At 56.4% G+C, this 15,422-nt stretch overlaps 1 protein-coding gene across 1 annotated transcript; it reads right to left on the bottom strand.

Moving 5' to 3' along the window:
- Positions 1-4,910: 4,910 nt before the first annotated feature.
- Positions 4,911-8,124, bottom strand: CRYBA2 (crystallin, beta A2). The gene is made up of 5 exons (XM_011932238.1): positions 8,084-8,124; positions 7,728-7,892; positions 6,823-6,964; positions 5,563-5,705; positions 4,911-5,120 (listed from the first exon to the last, which is right to left on the bottom strand). Exons 2-5 carry the CDS (start codon positions 7,886-7,888, stop codon positions 4,973-4,975), a joined length of 594 nt encoding a protein of 197 aa, XP_011787628.1. The 5' UTR covers positions 7,889-7,892; positions 8,084-8,124; the 3' UTR covers positions 4,911-4,972.
- Between the last annotated feature and the right edge of the window lie 7,298 nt (positions 8,125-15,422).

Genomic DNA, 15,422 nt, shown 5'->3' with positions numbered 1-15,422 from the left:
GACGGGCGGGGGATGGGCCCGGGCCATGCGCCCTGATGGGGGCCGGGAGCGCGTGTCTTTTCCGCCTCCCTGATTCTCTGCAAACAGTGATGGGGCTGGTGTACCTGGCCCCACCTCGGACCCCAGCAGCCACAGCCCCCTCCCTAGTGCCCTTCTTCCAGTCTGCTCCCGCTCCACTCGCCGCTCACTCTCCTCCCCCTCCCTCCCTCTATCCCCACCCGGGTTCCCGTCTCCAGGCTGCGTTATCTGCATCTTCACTTTTAAATTTCCGCTTCCCTCCCTCTCGCCTGTCGCTGCGCTCCCGGCCCTGCAGCCGTTGCTCCCTTTATCTCTGCCCGCACCCCCGCTCCCTCCTCCTCTTCTCCCACTCTCTGCTCTTCCCTAGAGACCTGAACCCCTTCCCTGTCTCCTTCTTGCTTTGGCCCATTTCCTGCCTTTCTAGGGCCCCCAAGCCTTAGGCCTGGTGCTGGGCCATCTCTCCTGGCAACTTATGGTGGGTGACCCCCTCCTCTGTCCTCTCCACCCCCTTCTAGGTCTCTCTTTACCATCTATTCTAGGCTTTTCTCTCTGACTCCCATCTCCCCTCCAGCCTTCTCTCTCCCTCTCATCCTTCTCCCTCCCTTCCTTTTCTCATTCATTCAGTCCCCACAAATTAGTAGTGGCCTGGACTGCTGAAGGCCTTTAAAGATGTTGAGAATCTGTCCTGGCTTTCCCTGATGGGTTTCTGAGCCCCCTGCTACTTCCCTGTACAACTATTCCTCTCCCATCCTTTCCCATCCCCTGTCCTCCCAGTCTGCCACCCACCCTCACCACTATTCCCATTCTGGCTGTCCCTGAACCAGGCTGGAGAGGTGGAGGGGTTAAGACAGGGTTGTGCACTGTGCAAGGCTGAAATCCACTCCAAGAAAAGTATTCCTATTTCTAACTCATGCAAAGATGTTGATGTGGTTCCCAAGTGTCCTAGAGCCTCTCTGGGTACCTGTGGGATTTCCTGGCTCTGGAGAGGCAGGCTAAGGAGGATGCTGACTGAAGATGAGGCTCCAGCCCAGAAGCCCACCTTCTGCAGCCTTGCAGTATGGAATGGGTACCGTCAAAACTGGTATTCTCCAAGTCCTCTCTCACTGCTTGAGCCCAGGGGTGGAGGAGGCCTGGGAATTGGCAAATCTCCTGCTAAGTGCCTGGTCCTGGGGTGCCTGATTGAGGATGGCTAGAAAGTCCTACTTCTGGGGTTCTACAGGGCCCCTGTTCACCCTCATTTGCTGCAACTGCTGGGGTATTCATCTTTGCTTGCGGAGGGTGCAAAGGAGCCAGGGAGAAGTGTGGGAGGCAGAATGTGGAGGGAAAAATGAGGGATCCCAGGTCCTGGGAGGATCCTAGTGGGACTAGGCTGAAGCCTTTGGGATGTGGACCTGGAATCCGGTGGGAGCAAAGACTAGAGGTTGGAATGTTCCCTGTGGACCAAACTCGGACTCCGCAGAAGGGAAGGGTCTTGAAGGTGGGATCAAGATCCCAGTCCCTTTACCTTCTCATTCCTCTTACTGTTTCCCCAACCCACTATGGACAGAAAACAAGGAGCAGGAGGTAAGAACAGAAAATAGCAAGGGGCAGGAGGTAAGAGCTGGGAGAGCTGGGAGGCATCAAATTTCGCCCACTTAATGCTCTCAGTGGGAGGCTAAGGTGTAAAGGAGAGGGTCCTAGAGAGGAGGTCTACCCAAATATCCCAGCTCTGAGCTGGGCAGGGATCAACAGTACAGGCTTTATGCCTCAGTCTTACCAAGAAATCAGTTGCTGAGCAGGTGGGGCACCAGGTAATGTGTGCATGGGGGGCAGTCATCTCCACCCACCTGGGTCTTGATCTTCTCCATCCCCTTCTGCTGCAAGTACAGCTAGGGAAGCCAACAGGAGAGTCTTTGGCAGTTTCCCCTTCATCCCCTTCCTACCCTGCTGGGCGCTGGTCCCATGTGGTTCTGCAGATGGTCAGCCTGCCCAGAATGAACGGAGGACAAGAAGGTGAAAGCATTCGAGTTTAGACTGGCCTCTGTGACCCCCACTCCTTAGCTGTAGACAGATGTAGGAAGCAAAACATGACCCCTAGGTTCAGAAAAACCTAGAAGGTCCATGCTGGCAAAGGCTGCAGCAAATATTAACTCCCCTGACTTCTGCGTTGCACAGATGGAGAAACGAGACCCAGAGACCCGAGCCCAGTTCAGAGTCACACTTCTAATTCCTGAAACTGTCTTGCTAATTCTTCCGAGCAACCACAGATCCCCCTGCAGGGAGGGCAGCTCAGTCTAGGGTGGATTCCATATCTCCTTTTGCTCATTGCCTGCTCCCCAAAGCAAGCAGTGGGGAAGTGGCCTGCTGGGCTCTGAAGCCAGTTTGTCTGGGTTCTAGTTTCAACTCCTGACTCTCCCATTTTTTGGTTATGTGACGTTGGGGGAAGTAACATAACCTCTGTACTGTACTTGCGTCTCCTCATTTATAAAATGGGTATGGGGCCAGTGCAGTGGCTCATGCCTGTAATCCCAGCACTTTGGGAGGCCAAGGCGGGCAGATCACCTGAGGTCAGGAGTTCAAGACCTGCCTGGCCAACATAGTGAAACCCCGTATCTACAAAAATACCAAAATTAGCCTGGCATGATGGCGGGTGCCTGTAATCCCAGCTACTCAGAGGCTGAGGTGGAAGAATCGCTTGAATCCGAGAGGCAGAGTTTGCAATGAGCTGAGATCATGCCACTGCACTCCAGCTTGGGCAACAGAGCAAAACCCTGTCTCAAAATAAAAATAAAAGTAAATAAAAATAAAATGGGTATGATAGTACCTGCCATACAGAATGATGAGGTTTATATGAGATAACACATGTGAAGGGTTTAGAACAGATTCTATACATGTAGATATTGTAAATATTGCCATTCCACAAGGGGATAGGGAGGTGCCCATAACCAGCCAGGAACCACAGGTTCCTCTGGGGCCCACAGAAGTTTGGGGCTCTGCTGAGGCCTGAGGCTTTTAGCCACAGCTCAATTCAGCCTCCACCTAACAGCCTGGATTTAGGGCCAGGAACTCTGTGTTCAAATCCTGGTTTTGTCACCAATTAAGTGGGTGATGTCATCAAAGCTTCTCCTTGGACCCCCAGTTTGGTAAAGTAGAGGAAATTGGAGAGTATTAGGATTGAATGCAACAGGGGCCATGGACTCTAGAGCCCATTCGAGTGTAAAGCAAAATTTATACCCCACCCAGAGCTGCTTCCCTTGGTCCCCTGACCCAATCCTAAGATCCATGTGGGGGAGGTAGGGAAAGGATGTCCCTACATTGACTACCCCAGTGCTTTTCCATAACACCACAAGCATTTGCTTGTGGTGTTATGGAAAAGGGGTTTCTCATGGAATCCTCCTAACAGGCACTGTGAGACAGGCAGGATAGCAGTCAATAGCCCCAGTTTACAAGGTGAGGGAATTGGGTCCCAGGTGTTCTGACTTAGGGTCCAGAGCGCTTCTCAAAGGAGCAGCTGCCTGACTTTGCACAGCTGAACCTCTGGGGACTTCAGGTCCAAGTCTGCTCCCTGGCCTTGCCCTGCCCTGCCTGACCTCGGGCAATAATCAGAGCCACCCTTCGCCACTGATAGGTCCACTGGGGACTTGAAAACACAAGAATCCCTGAAGGACAGGATGAGGGTAGTCCCAAGAATCTTGAGAGGCTCTGTCTGTGTAGGGGTCGGGGGGTATCACCAACTGGATCAAAGAGGGAACTGGGAAAAACCATACCAGTGCCAGGGGCTCTAATGGCTGCAGCCATACTCAGCCCTGCCATGCCTGTGGGCACCTGCCACTTGCCCAGAACCCAGGCTTACTCTGAGCAACTGAGGGGTGGCTCCTACAGCTCACCAGTCTTCTGAAGGGTAGGGAGGGAAAGGAAGAGTGAAGAGGGGGTGGTACGGAGCAGCTGAGAGGGGGAGGTATGAAGATGCTTTCTAAATGCTGGAGTTCAACACCACTGCAAGGGATCGTCATTGCTCAAAGGGTCTGCAGTCTGGGCTTATAGGGTGAAAGTCTCCCCTTCGAAGACCTTGGGAAGCAGTGGGATTTCCCACTAATTTCTCTCCTGCGAATGGAGGAAAGGGGACAACTGCAGGAGGCTCAGGCTTCCCTGACTGGGCGGGGAACTGTGTGAAGATAAAGGTTGAAAATGCTCTGGGATTACAGAGGAAGCTCAGACCTTCAGTGTAGAGTAAGGAAGTTCTGCCCTGCGTGATGGTACCTGGGCCAGGGGATGTGTGGAACCTGCAATCCTGCTATGAGTCCTGCTGTGGGGGTGTGTCCACCCCACCCACAGGATGGCAAAGGTGCCATCTGAGCTAGCAGTACCCCTGGCCCATAGTGGTGAACCTTACCAAGCAGAGATTTGGGATGGGTGCCATTTAACAGAATTGCTAAGGTTTTTTTTTGGACGGAGTCTTGCTTTGTCGCCAGGCTGGAATGCAGTGGCACAGTCTCGATCACTCCAGCCTCCGCCTCCCAGGTTCAAGCGATTCTCCTGCCTCAGCCTCCCGAATAGCTGGGATTACAGGCATGTGCCACCACACCCAGCTAATTTTTGTATTTTTAGTACAGATGGGGTTTCACCATGTTGACCAGGATGGTCTCAATCTCTTGACTTTGTGATCCACCTGCCTCGGCCTCCCAAAGTGCTGGGATTACAGGAATGAGCCACCGCACCCGGCCAGAATTTCTAAGATTTTTACCAGCACTTTGCTGTCAGCCCCACCAGAGCCTATCCACACACAACCTCAGCCATCTTACGCTTGGTAGCCACGGATTCTGGAGCCTGTGGGGAGGATCAGCTTGGCAGGGAGGGACTCTCGCAAAGATGAGGATGGACATCACAAAGCAAGACACCAAGGAGGCAAGAGGGGCAGGAAGATTCAGGAATCTTTATTGAGGGTCCTCAGGGAAGGTGTCTGGGGCCATGGATCCTAGTGCTGGACTCTCCGGATGGACTGAAGCTGCCCAGTGTGGGCCTGTGTGCCGAACTCACTGTAGGTACGGAACTCTCCGCTGTGCCGGTCCCGCTCCAACACATACTGGTAGCCCCGGTAGCCTGGATACTGGTAGGCCACCCACCTAGGCCAGTGAGGGCACAGGGGCGGGGAGTAAGCTCTGCCCCCACCCCTACTCTATGTTCTCCACTAGCAGCCCCCCTTTTTGTAGCTCCCAACCTCCAGCTCCAAAATCACTGTTTCAACTTTCCCTACGTGGCTCTCTCCCTGCCCTGGCTACTGCTCCCAGTCTTCCTATCACCATTCTCATCCTGTCTCCTGTACCGACCCTCCATTGCCTCCATCCCCTCATGTTCTCCAGCCTTCCTTCTGTGCCTATATTTTCCTCTGCCCCCCATTCTCCTAGGACCTCCTCATTTCCTCCCTCCCAGTCTGACTCCATCCTTGCCTCCAAGTCCCCAATATCTCTCTTAGCACCCTCCCCACATCGCTCTTCTCCACCCTCTCCCTTGGTCCCCATTGCTTTCCTGCTCTTCTCTCTGAACGGTTCCAGTTCCAGGACTCACGCTCCGGAGCTGACTTTGAGGGAACCCACATCCTTGCTGGCCCAGCCCATGGAGGGCAGGGATGGGTAGTCATCAATGAGGTCAAACTTGCAACCTTGGAAGTTGTCCCCCTCAAACAGTGTCACACGGCTGTCACTGTGGTTCTGAGGCACAGGAAGGTTGGGACAGAAAGGTCAGGGCTTCCAAAGGGTTGTTAACAGATACATCCCCAGCCTCACTTCCCCCACCCATTGCCCCACACAAGCTGTGCAGCTGTCTGGGACCCACAGGCACTCCCAGAGCTCAACCCATCAGCTCCCTGGCAGTCTGGGAAATCGATCGCTCAAAGGCTCCCCGAAACCTGGCCTCTCCCATGGCTTTGGGCTAAGGAGGTGACTGGGGAGATAGGGTTTCCAGAGACTCTTTCAGGTGAGGACTGGAGAGCACCTTGTGACATGGGCCTGTTTTGCAGGAGCAAAGCCAGAGGTCCTTAAAGAAATCTGTCCCATTCATCAGGACAGTTCCCTGAGGGCTTCATTGACTAACTGTGCAATCCCCTGCCCAGCCCCTCAGCACAGCCAGCCTCTCACAGATTAGTGCCCAGCTAAGGGGTACTGGATGGCAGAATCAGAACAGACATGTCAGGGCATCAATACTGATTGCATCTTGGCTCTGGCCTTCCCACTGCAGGGTTCTTCAGCCTCTTGGAACAGAGGAAGTGGGCTGGCCTGGGCTGGGTCCTCTGCTCTCCACTCCCCAGCCCTACCAGTAACCAGGTCGGCACAAATGGAAAATGAGATCCTCTCTTCCGATGTATTTGATTCATTACCAACACCCTCACACATACAATAACACATACACAAACACACACTGAGACTGACTCTTTTCAGTAACCCTGGGCAAGCCACTTTGTCCCTTTGAGCCCCATTTCCACACCTGTGTATCGGGCTAACAGCAGCCACCCTGACCTCACAGGGCTGTGTGATGCCAGAGGCACTTACTCACACGTGTGGACTATTGGATGTGAGGGAACGCTAGGCGCTCAGGAACGGGATGGCCTCAGCGCTGTCCATGGTGATGATTTCTGGATTCCAGGCCTACGCCCACAATCCCAACTTTCTTGGAGACACCCTTCTGATTCTGAGAAATAATGCTACTACCACCCATCTCGGAGTTTGTTTACATATCCCCCATGCAGGGCTTGAACAACCTTTCCAGGTGCCATGGTGAGGCCAGGGCCTGGAGTTAGGAGGCAGAGGAGGAGAAGTGGGCTGTGCTCACCGCGCAGAGCACTGGCCTGAAGGACAGCAGCTGGTTGCTGTTGTGGCTGCTGCTGCCACTCCAGGCGCTCCAGCGAGGATAGTCTCCCTTCTCCAGAATGAACTGCTGTCCCTGGAAGTCGGGGTACTCAAAGGCCACCCAACTGTTAAAGGAGAAGAGCTGGGAGGTATCTGCCTGAGCCGCACCCCCACTGCCTCCCCCTTGCTTGCCATGATTGAAAAGACTGAGAAGCACAGTATTTTTCTCCAACCCCAAACCCTTCCCCTGACACACCCACTGTATGGCAATCCAGCCCCTCTGGGGACTAAAGGTCCCAAACCTGCTGCTCTCTGGGGTTTGAGGAGCCCAGGCTTCCCACTCAAGGACCCCAGGTTGGGAAGGAGTTTTCCTGGTTATGAAGATCTCCGGACCAAGTGCTCCTGCCTCAAAGGTTTAGGCCTTTGCACAGGGACACATTGGAGGACCCCTCCCGAGTATCATAGCAGGAACTGGGACCTCAGTTGGGGCAGGGGTAGGGGGCGGGAGGGTGGGAAAAGCTGGGCTCTAAGACCAGGGTGGGGCCAGGGAAAAGGATTGGGTTTCTTTTGTTAAGCCAAGCGCAGAGCCTTCTACTTTTGCACAGAGAAAAACTCTGGGAAGGATGTAAGTACATTAGAAACCCCTTCATGGTGGGGTACCATAGGGACCCTCAAGGGGTCGCTTCTCGCCTGTGTCTCTTTAGCACAAAAATACACTGTCCCATGATTTATCTTGGGATGGGTGGGGAATTTTGGGGAGGCTATGGGGTTTCCCAAGTTGGCAGGTCTCTCCAGGGTTCAGGGGACAGGGGGCTGAGGCTCTGAGCCTGCGCCGGTGGAGCCCAGCGCCCCTCAACCTAGCCCAGTCGCGGCCAGGCAATCACTCACACGCCGTTTTCCACCTTGACCGAGCGCACCCTGTGCAGGCCTCCGCGCTCGCAGACGTTCGCACAGTCGCTCAGCAGCCGACAGCGACGGCCCTGGAAGTCCTCCTCGTCCCAGAGCGTGAGGCTGGCGGGCGCTGGGCCCGGTGCGGGGACGCTGCTCATGCCGCTGCGGACAAGAAGGGTGGAACCACGCGCTCAGCGTCTCAAGAGCCCCGTTTCGAGCCACAGCCTGCCCAGTCTGGGTAGGAGGTGAAGAACCCGGGGGCTGGACCCGGCCTTAGCTCTGGACCCAGCCGCCAGGGGCTCGCCCTCTTCCCGCTCTCCCCGCCCTTTCCCACCCCAGCAGCGGGCATTCACCGGGTGGGTGAGCGCTGCACGCGAGAGAAATGGACGGGCTGCGAGGCTGCGCGCGGCCAGGCGGGCCAGGCTTTATACCCGGGCCTTGTCCCCCTGCCCGCACCCTTTCCTTCGGGGGTGGGGGAGCTGAGTCAGCAGGCAGGCTGCGGTCGGCTCTGGTCTCCGCTGGGGAGTCGAGGCCTCTCCCGCAGCCGCCGCTGTGGCCCCAGCCCCCGGGGAAGACAACAGGAAGTGCTGAGGCGCGCACCCCGCGCCTGCCGCAGCCCAGGCTGACTCGGCGCTTTCTTTCTTTCCAGCCTGAGCCAGGCAGGGCGTGCCAGGCCTCGGGGCAGAACTCGCCCTCCCTGGCCCGGCCCTCGGGACGAAGGGACCTGACCTCCCCGAGGCCTCGGGCTAAGACCGCGCTGCTGACTCGCGGAGCGGAAGTTCTTCCCAGAGTCTAATCGCCAGCCTTCCTCGGCCCTACTCCAGGCCTCTCTTTTGGGAGATGCTAGGGCGGAGGTAGAGAAGGCTCTGCCCAAAGGATTCGCTTCACGTGCTCAGTTCTCTTTTTCCTGGAGGATCGGTCCACCGTGGCCCCTTTCCTCCCAAGCGTGCGTTCCCAGATCCTGCGCCGCGTCCTCCGGGTGTCCTCGGGTCTGGGAAGGAGAGGAGGAGGTGATCAGGACCCGCCACGCGGCGGCGCCGGGCGCTGGAAACGACCGCCCGAGGGCCACACGGTTTACTCAGCGTTTAGGCATAATAGCCACCCAGGGAGTGGCTTGCCGCGGGAGGCAGGAAGAATGTTGGGCCTCAGCTCGGCCCAACCCGTGCCGCTTCGGGTCTCCCACAAAGTTCCACGCTCTAAGGATTCCGGCCCCCAACGTCTGCCTGAGAGTTAGCAGCTGGGGATGAAGCGCTCAGTTCAGGCCGAGCTCTCTGTTCAGGCTTTCGGGTGCGTGAACTCAATCAATTCTAAAACTGACCTGTGAGGAAGATGCTGTTATTGTCCTGCATTTCCCAGATGTAGAAGGGGAGGCCCAGAGGGCTTTGGAATGTGCTGGAGAGGTCACAGCTAAGAAATCTCGCAGGGCCGGCGCAGTGGCTCACACCTATGATCCCAGCACTTTGGAAGACCCAGGTGGGAGGATCTCTTGAACCCAGGAATTTGAGACCAGCCTGGGCAACACAGTGTAACCCTGTCTCTACAAAAACAAACAAAAATTAGCCGGTCGTTTTGGCATGTGCCTGTAGTCCCACCTACTTGGGAGCCTGAGATGGGAGAATTGCTTGAGCCCAGGAGGTGGAGGTTGCAGTGAGGCGAAATCAAGCCATTGCATTCCAGCCTGGGGGACTGAGTGAGCTGGGGAAAGGCAGCGGTGGGGGTGGGGGTGGGGTGTAGAGAAAGCGGGAGGAAGAGGAGGAAGAGGAAAAGGTTGGGAGCCCCAAAAAGGTTAGGAGACCCAAGGGGTAGCTCCAGGTAGGAAATTTTCTCACCACTTGCAGTGGAATTTTCTAACCACAGCAGCTGTTAATGAGACACAAAGGCTTCTTGCAAAATTGTGACTTTTCCTTAATGGTGATGGGTGTGGGTGGGCATATTCCAGCAGAGGTAAGAGGGGCTAGTGAGAAGGGGGCTAATATTTTATTGCTCCCACGAGCCACATGCTTCCCTTATGGGTCCTCAGGACAGTCCAGTGAGTTAGGTTTGCATGCACCAATATGAAAACGGAGGGTCAAAGAGGTGCAGGGCCTTGTCCAAACTCTTATGGCTAGCCAGTTTCAGAGCAAGAATCGAGCTTGGACCTTTGGAAGCGAAAACCTGTGTTCCACCACTGTCCATTGGAGCTCCTGTGCCAAAAAGTGCTCACAGGCCAGCTGTAGCCACCCCAGCTCCCAGAAGCCTTGCCATACCAGCCTGCCTTCTAAGCTTTCTTCCCAGTGTTCCATGCTCAGCCCATCTCAGAGCCTTTGCATTTGCTGTTCCTGCTACCTGGAGTGTCTTGGTCACAAGATGGTGGCATAGCTGGCTCCTGTGTCACCTCCTTGGTGATGCTGTTCCAGGCACCCTTCCATCCATCACATAAGCCTTTTTTCTTTGTAGCATTTATCATGCTGTAATCTTTTTCATCTCATGTTTATGGGTGTACCAGCATCTGCCTTACCAGAGTGTAAGCTCCATTTAAAGGGGCAGGGACTGTGTCTTGTTCTCAGTTGTTATCCTCAAACCTAGCACAGTGCTGTGTTGCACAGTGCTGGATGCATAGTAGGCACTCAATAAAACTTCTTGAACGAGTGAGTGAACAAGGTGGTCAGGCGTGGGCAAAATGTCCACGGGAAAATGGGTGTAGAGAAAATTCTCCAGTGGAAGTGGGGGGGGGTGGCTTGCTCTCCCACCCTTGAAGTTCTGGGTTGCTGAGAGCAGGCACTGGGGCCAAAGGCTCCCTTGGGCCTCTATTTTCCCTGGAGGAGTTACTGTTGGAGCTCGCGGTGTGTGTGAAGATCGGTGCCAAGAGTACAGGGCCCTAGAACTGGGCATGGAGGTAGAGTCAGAGTGAGGAGGATACGGGTCAGAGATGGGACAATCTCAGGCAGGTTTGATTGGGGGTGAGGTCAGAACCGTGTCCTGATTCCCTACCCTAGCTGGGGTTTGAACAAACACAAACCGCAAGGAGGGAATACAAACTAGAGTGCGCACGAACCAGTTCTGGACCCTTGGTGTCCCAGTCTTTGCCTTCGGTGTCACCAGCCGGGGCAGCGGTGAGGGGTGAAGAATCAGGTCTCTTCTTCCCTCCTTCCCCCACCTCTATCCGACAATTCTGGATTTGGCCACCAGAGGGCGCGAGCAGGCCGCGCTGGCCCGACAGCTGGCGCGGAGGGCGGGGTGGAAGGGAAGGTCCAGGTCGGTAGGGGCCGCGGGCGCGGGTGGCTAGTGCGTCAGGCTGTGCGTCTGCTCTGTCCCTGATGCGGGCGTCAAGTGTTGGTCAGAGGGTGTGGGGGTGTCTGTCGGAGACTGGATACTGTGCACCGAGCGGGGCTAGAGGCTGGGCGTACTCCCGAGGGCCGGGCTCCGACATGTGGGTCCGACTGCGGCATTCTGCAGGAGGGGTGCGCCGCGCCTTTTCCAGGGTTAGGGGAGGAGGAAAAGCGGGGAGGCCGTCCAGCCGAGATCCAGGTTAGAATTAAGAGTCCCGCCTGGAGTTGGGGAGGGGACCCCGTGTGTGAGAAGAGTCCCTGCTCCTCCTCCAGTGTGAAGCTCTGATCTTGGCGGCAGCCAGCCTCTCCCCTTCTCTACCTCTTCCCTCCTCTCAGAAACGGTATGGAGGTACCCCCACCCTCTCACCCCTTCACCCATGGCTTTTAGTTCTAGTAACTGCGACCAGCTCTCTCAGAAACGGGTATACCTACCAACACCACCCATAGTCACTGGCCCAGAAGACCTCTAAACATCTCAGGGTTCCCCAACACCCTCAGGCCCCTCCTGACTTTGGGCCTCACAGTCATCGCCAAAGAGAACAACCACTGAGGGGAAGGGGCTTCCAGGCAGCCCTGCCTACTGTGCCAGCGGAGGACTCTGGGATCGATACCCCTTGGGTACCACAGACCCCCTCCCCGTCTCCTCCTTTCCCCACCAGGCTGGTCCAGCTCTGCCCCTCTCCCCAGCTGCCGTGCCCCCCCCCAACAGCTGTTCCTGTTTGTTTTCCCAGATCAGTTGCGCCCAGAGCTTCCTGAAGGATGGGTGCCCAGGTGGCTTTGTTTGCCAGCTCAGTACAGTCACCCCTACCCCCTCCACATCCACAGACTGGCCTTGGGGCATGGAACGGGAGTTAGGTAGACAAAAACTAGCAACCCCAGTCGACACCTCACAGAGCCCTCAAAATCTCACAGAGATCTTATCACCCTCAGACACCCCCACCCTGGCCTCATTCAGTTCTCCATCTCACACTGGGACTTCTGGGCCCCACAGGGAAATCCTCAGGCCCTCACCCCACCCCTAGCCACCATCTCCTGCCCTCTGATTTCACCAAAACCCCTATCCCATACAGACCCATAAGATCCCACAGATAATCGTTTGAGCCTGAGTCCCCTCCATGAGGCCCTCAGATCCCACCCAGACCCACATCCCATGATCCCACATCCCCAGATCCCACATAGATCCTGCAAGGAAGCCTCAAACCCACTCCTAAGCTCCTGCCCAGATCTCCATCCTCAACAAAGGCCCTGAGAATCCCAAAGAAGTGGCACCTCTCTCACCTAGAGCCCCAACCCAGGAACAGCCTGACTGCTCAGTACTGCTGGGCAGCGGAGAGGGGCTGGTGGCTAATGACCTCTCCTCGAGCCGCTCGCCTCCCAGCCCTCCCCCCTCATTTTACTGGGAAATCATCCAGGGTTTGGGTACTGAAGATGCAAATTCAGGGAAGGGTGCCTTCCCCCACCCTGCCACCATCACCAGCCCCCTCCTTTCCACCCCTGCTTCTCTGGCCCCCGCCCCCACCCCCAGTCTGGAGCCCAGAACCAGCAGATGAGCACCTTCCCTGGGGCTGTGCAGGACTGGTCTCCTGGGAGACAGAGATAACGGGTACAGAGACCAGTCTAGTTTAGGCCATTTAGGAGCCCCACCCCCACAGAGCCATTGTTCTACCCCACTAGAAACAGAGCCCTCTCCTCTGCCCCTCAGTGGGGTTGGAGAACTGGCCACCATCCAGGGAGCTAGCAGGCAGCTTTCACCGTGGCTCACACACCCGGACACAAAGCCACAGGGCTGGCACAGGGTGACAGGGAGAGGGCACACACAGACACATGTTCAGTCAGATGGAGACAGAGTCATCCACAGTTCCAGGCACATAGATGTGATGCCACAAGCTTCACATGTGAATAGCCTCGTTCTAGGATTCAATAGAAACCTCAATGTCATATTCATGTATGGGCAGACTTATTCCTCAAAGATTTAATACGATGTACTATGTGCCATGGGCTGTGCTGGGTACTGGACTCACACACGAATATGCCCCATCACTTTCACACGTGCACATACCCACTCCACAGTCACCCAGAGAGGCACCAGCTCAGCCACCCACCCAGGGTCATACAGACACTGAAGGGTGAAGAGAGTGGGTTAAGAGGCTGTTGTGATGATTTAAATGCATGTAAAACAGAACTGGCCTGCAATGTCCACTCAATAAATGTCTGCCGCTGCTGCTGCTGTGGTTGTGGTTATAACTGGCTCTGATGCATGTGCTTCCCATCACCCCTGGGGCTGGCCAAGTTGGGGGAGTGGTCAGGCTGCAAGCATGGCTCTGGGAGCCACACTCTCCTTCTCACCCTGGTCCCTGGCAGAAGCCAGCCTAGTGCTCAGGATGGAGCATCTTCCTGCCTCATTGTATTTGAACCACTCCTTAGTTCATGACCTTAGTTTGGGAAGATTGGGAGGGTCAGAGGGCAGTGTGCCAGTTTCCTTTGTTCTTGCTCAGGCCTCTGCTCTCTAGGAAAAAATGCTTGGGAAACGAGCTGAGGACCTGTCTTCTGGTGTCAGTGCTTGTCCTGGAGCCATTTGTGGCGTTTGGTCAGTCACTCCTCTCTTGAGGCCTCTGTTTTTTACCTGTAAACGGATCTGGCTGTGGGTCCTGGAGGGGCCTCCCAGCCTTGACTCCTGTGATGCCTCTGGAAGGTTCCTTCCCCTCCCTATCCAGCCTCTGCCTGCCCCACCCACCCACCCGCCTGGCCTAGCCAGAATGAGAGGGTGAGTTGCCACGGTCTCCATGGGGACTAAGCTCCAAGAAGGTCAGTGAGGCTCTGGTACTGCCTTGGCCGGATGGGGATTAGCACCTGGGTATGAGTCTCCCCCCTGCCACCCAGTGCCTCCACTCCTGGGTCCCCCCACTCTCACACAGACCCTAGGCGGCCTCTACGCCCAGAAATTCCAAGGCTAGGCCAGAATCATTGGGGCAGGTGGGGGCAGGGCAGCTGCTATAGCTGTTGGCTTGTCCATCTGTGGCCAAGAGGGAAACTGAGAGAGATGGAGTCAGATCTGTGCCCCTCACTGGCCCCCGGTGTCCAGCCACAGCCTGGGCCTTGCACCTCCCTCACATTCTGTCCTTTATTGGGAGGAGATGGGCTTCCAAGATAAGGGTATCACCCTCCCCCCACCTCCAAACCTGGCTCCCACCTAGAAACCACCTCTTTATCCTCTGCTGGGGCTAATTCCCACTCCAGTTTGGGGTGGGATGGGGCTGTTTTGCAGCTTCCCCCTTTCTCCATACACACAGCGCCTCCCACCTCTGGTCCCCTGAGCCCTAACCCCATGTCTCCACATCCCCCATCCCTCTCAGTGTACATCTCTTGTTATCTTGAACTGTCTCCATGTGTCTCTCTCTGTTCCTCTTCCCTGGTTTCTCTCTGGTCGTCTCTGTCTCTGGTTTCGCTCTCACAGTCTGGGGTCTGCAGCCTCTGTGGCCCCTGGGATCTCCCCCGTGTTCTCGCACCCCTCTGTCCTTCTGCCTATGCTCTTGGTCTCTGTCTCATCCTTCTCCATTTCTCGTCTGCTGTTTCTCAGCTGCTGCACTCCAACTGCTCAGTTCCTTTTCCACTTCCCCCACTACCTGGTCCCTCCCCCACCCAGGGTGCTGACAGGGACGACAGGAAGCAGGCCCCAGCTTTGAGCAGGAGGGGGAGGGGGCCTGCCTCGCACACCAGCTGCTGAGTGCCCCCCTCCCCATGCAGCCCCGCACCTGCAGGCCTGCCCGGCACCGGGAGACTCCGCCCCCAGCCTGGCAGCTGAGGAGGGACCTGGATGAGAGGCCAGCAAATGCAGTCTTAGGGATGGATGAGGGGTGGGGGGCTGGGGAAATTAGGCCCCTGGGTGAAGGGGTAGTAATTCTCAGTCACCAGGAAAGATTCCAGCCCACTGGGTGGCAACCCCCTTCTCACCACCCTCCCCTCAAGGCCGTGTGGGTGTGTGTGTGTGTGTGTGTGTGTGTGTGTTTGGGAGGGGGTCGTTCCAGGCAGAGACCTCTTTGTTGTGCAGACCCAGGATGTGGAATCCTGGCCCCTGCCATGGTTGGGGAGGGAAGCGGAAGCCCTGGAAGACACAGGGAAGGTGTGCCAGGACCATGCCAGGCCTCTAACAGGCAAATCTTCCAATGCCCGGCAAAGAGCAAAGGGCTGGCCCAGGACAGAGCCGGGTCAGGGGGGCCAGGAGAGGGCTGCACACACCCTAGCCCAGGACCGAAGAACCTTCCCCCGCCCCTGGGGCTGCTCCATGAAGAGCCCTCCTGTAGTCCACCCTCTCCTCAGACCTGCCTGGGATCTGTCCAACACCATCTCGCCCCCTCCCCCTCCTCTCTCTGTGCCACGGTCTCAG

The sequence above is a fragment of the Colobus angolensis genome, unplaced genomic scaffold, assembly GCF_000951035.1.
Source record: "Colobus angolensis palliatus isolate OR3802 unplaced genomic scaffold, Cang.pa_1.0 Scaffold95, whole genome shotgun sequence".
Lineage (NCBI taxonomy): Eukaryota > Metazoa > Chordata > Mammalia > Primates > Cercopithecidae > Colobus > Colobus angolensis.
This window is presented reverse-complemented; position numbering and strand designations above follow the sequence as displayed.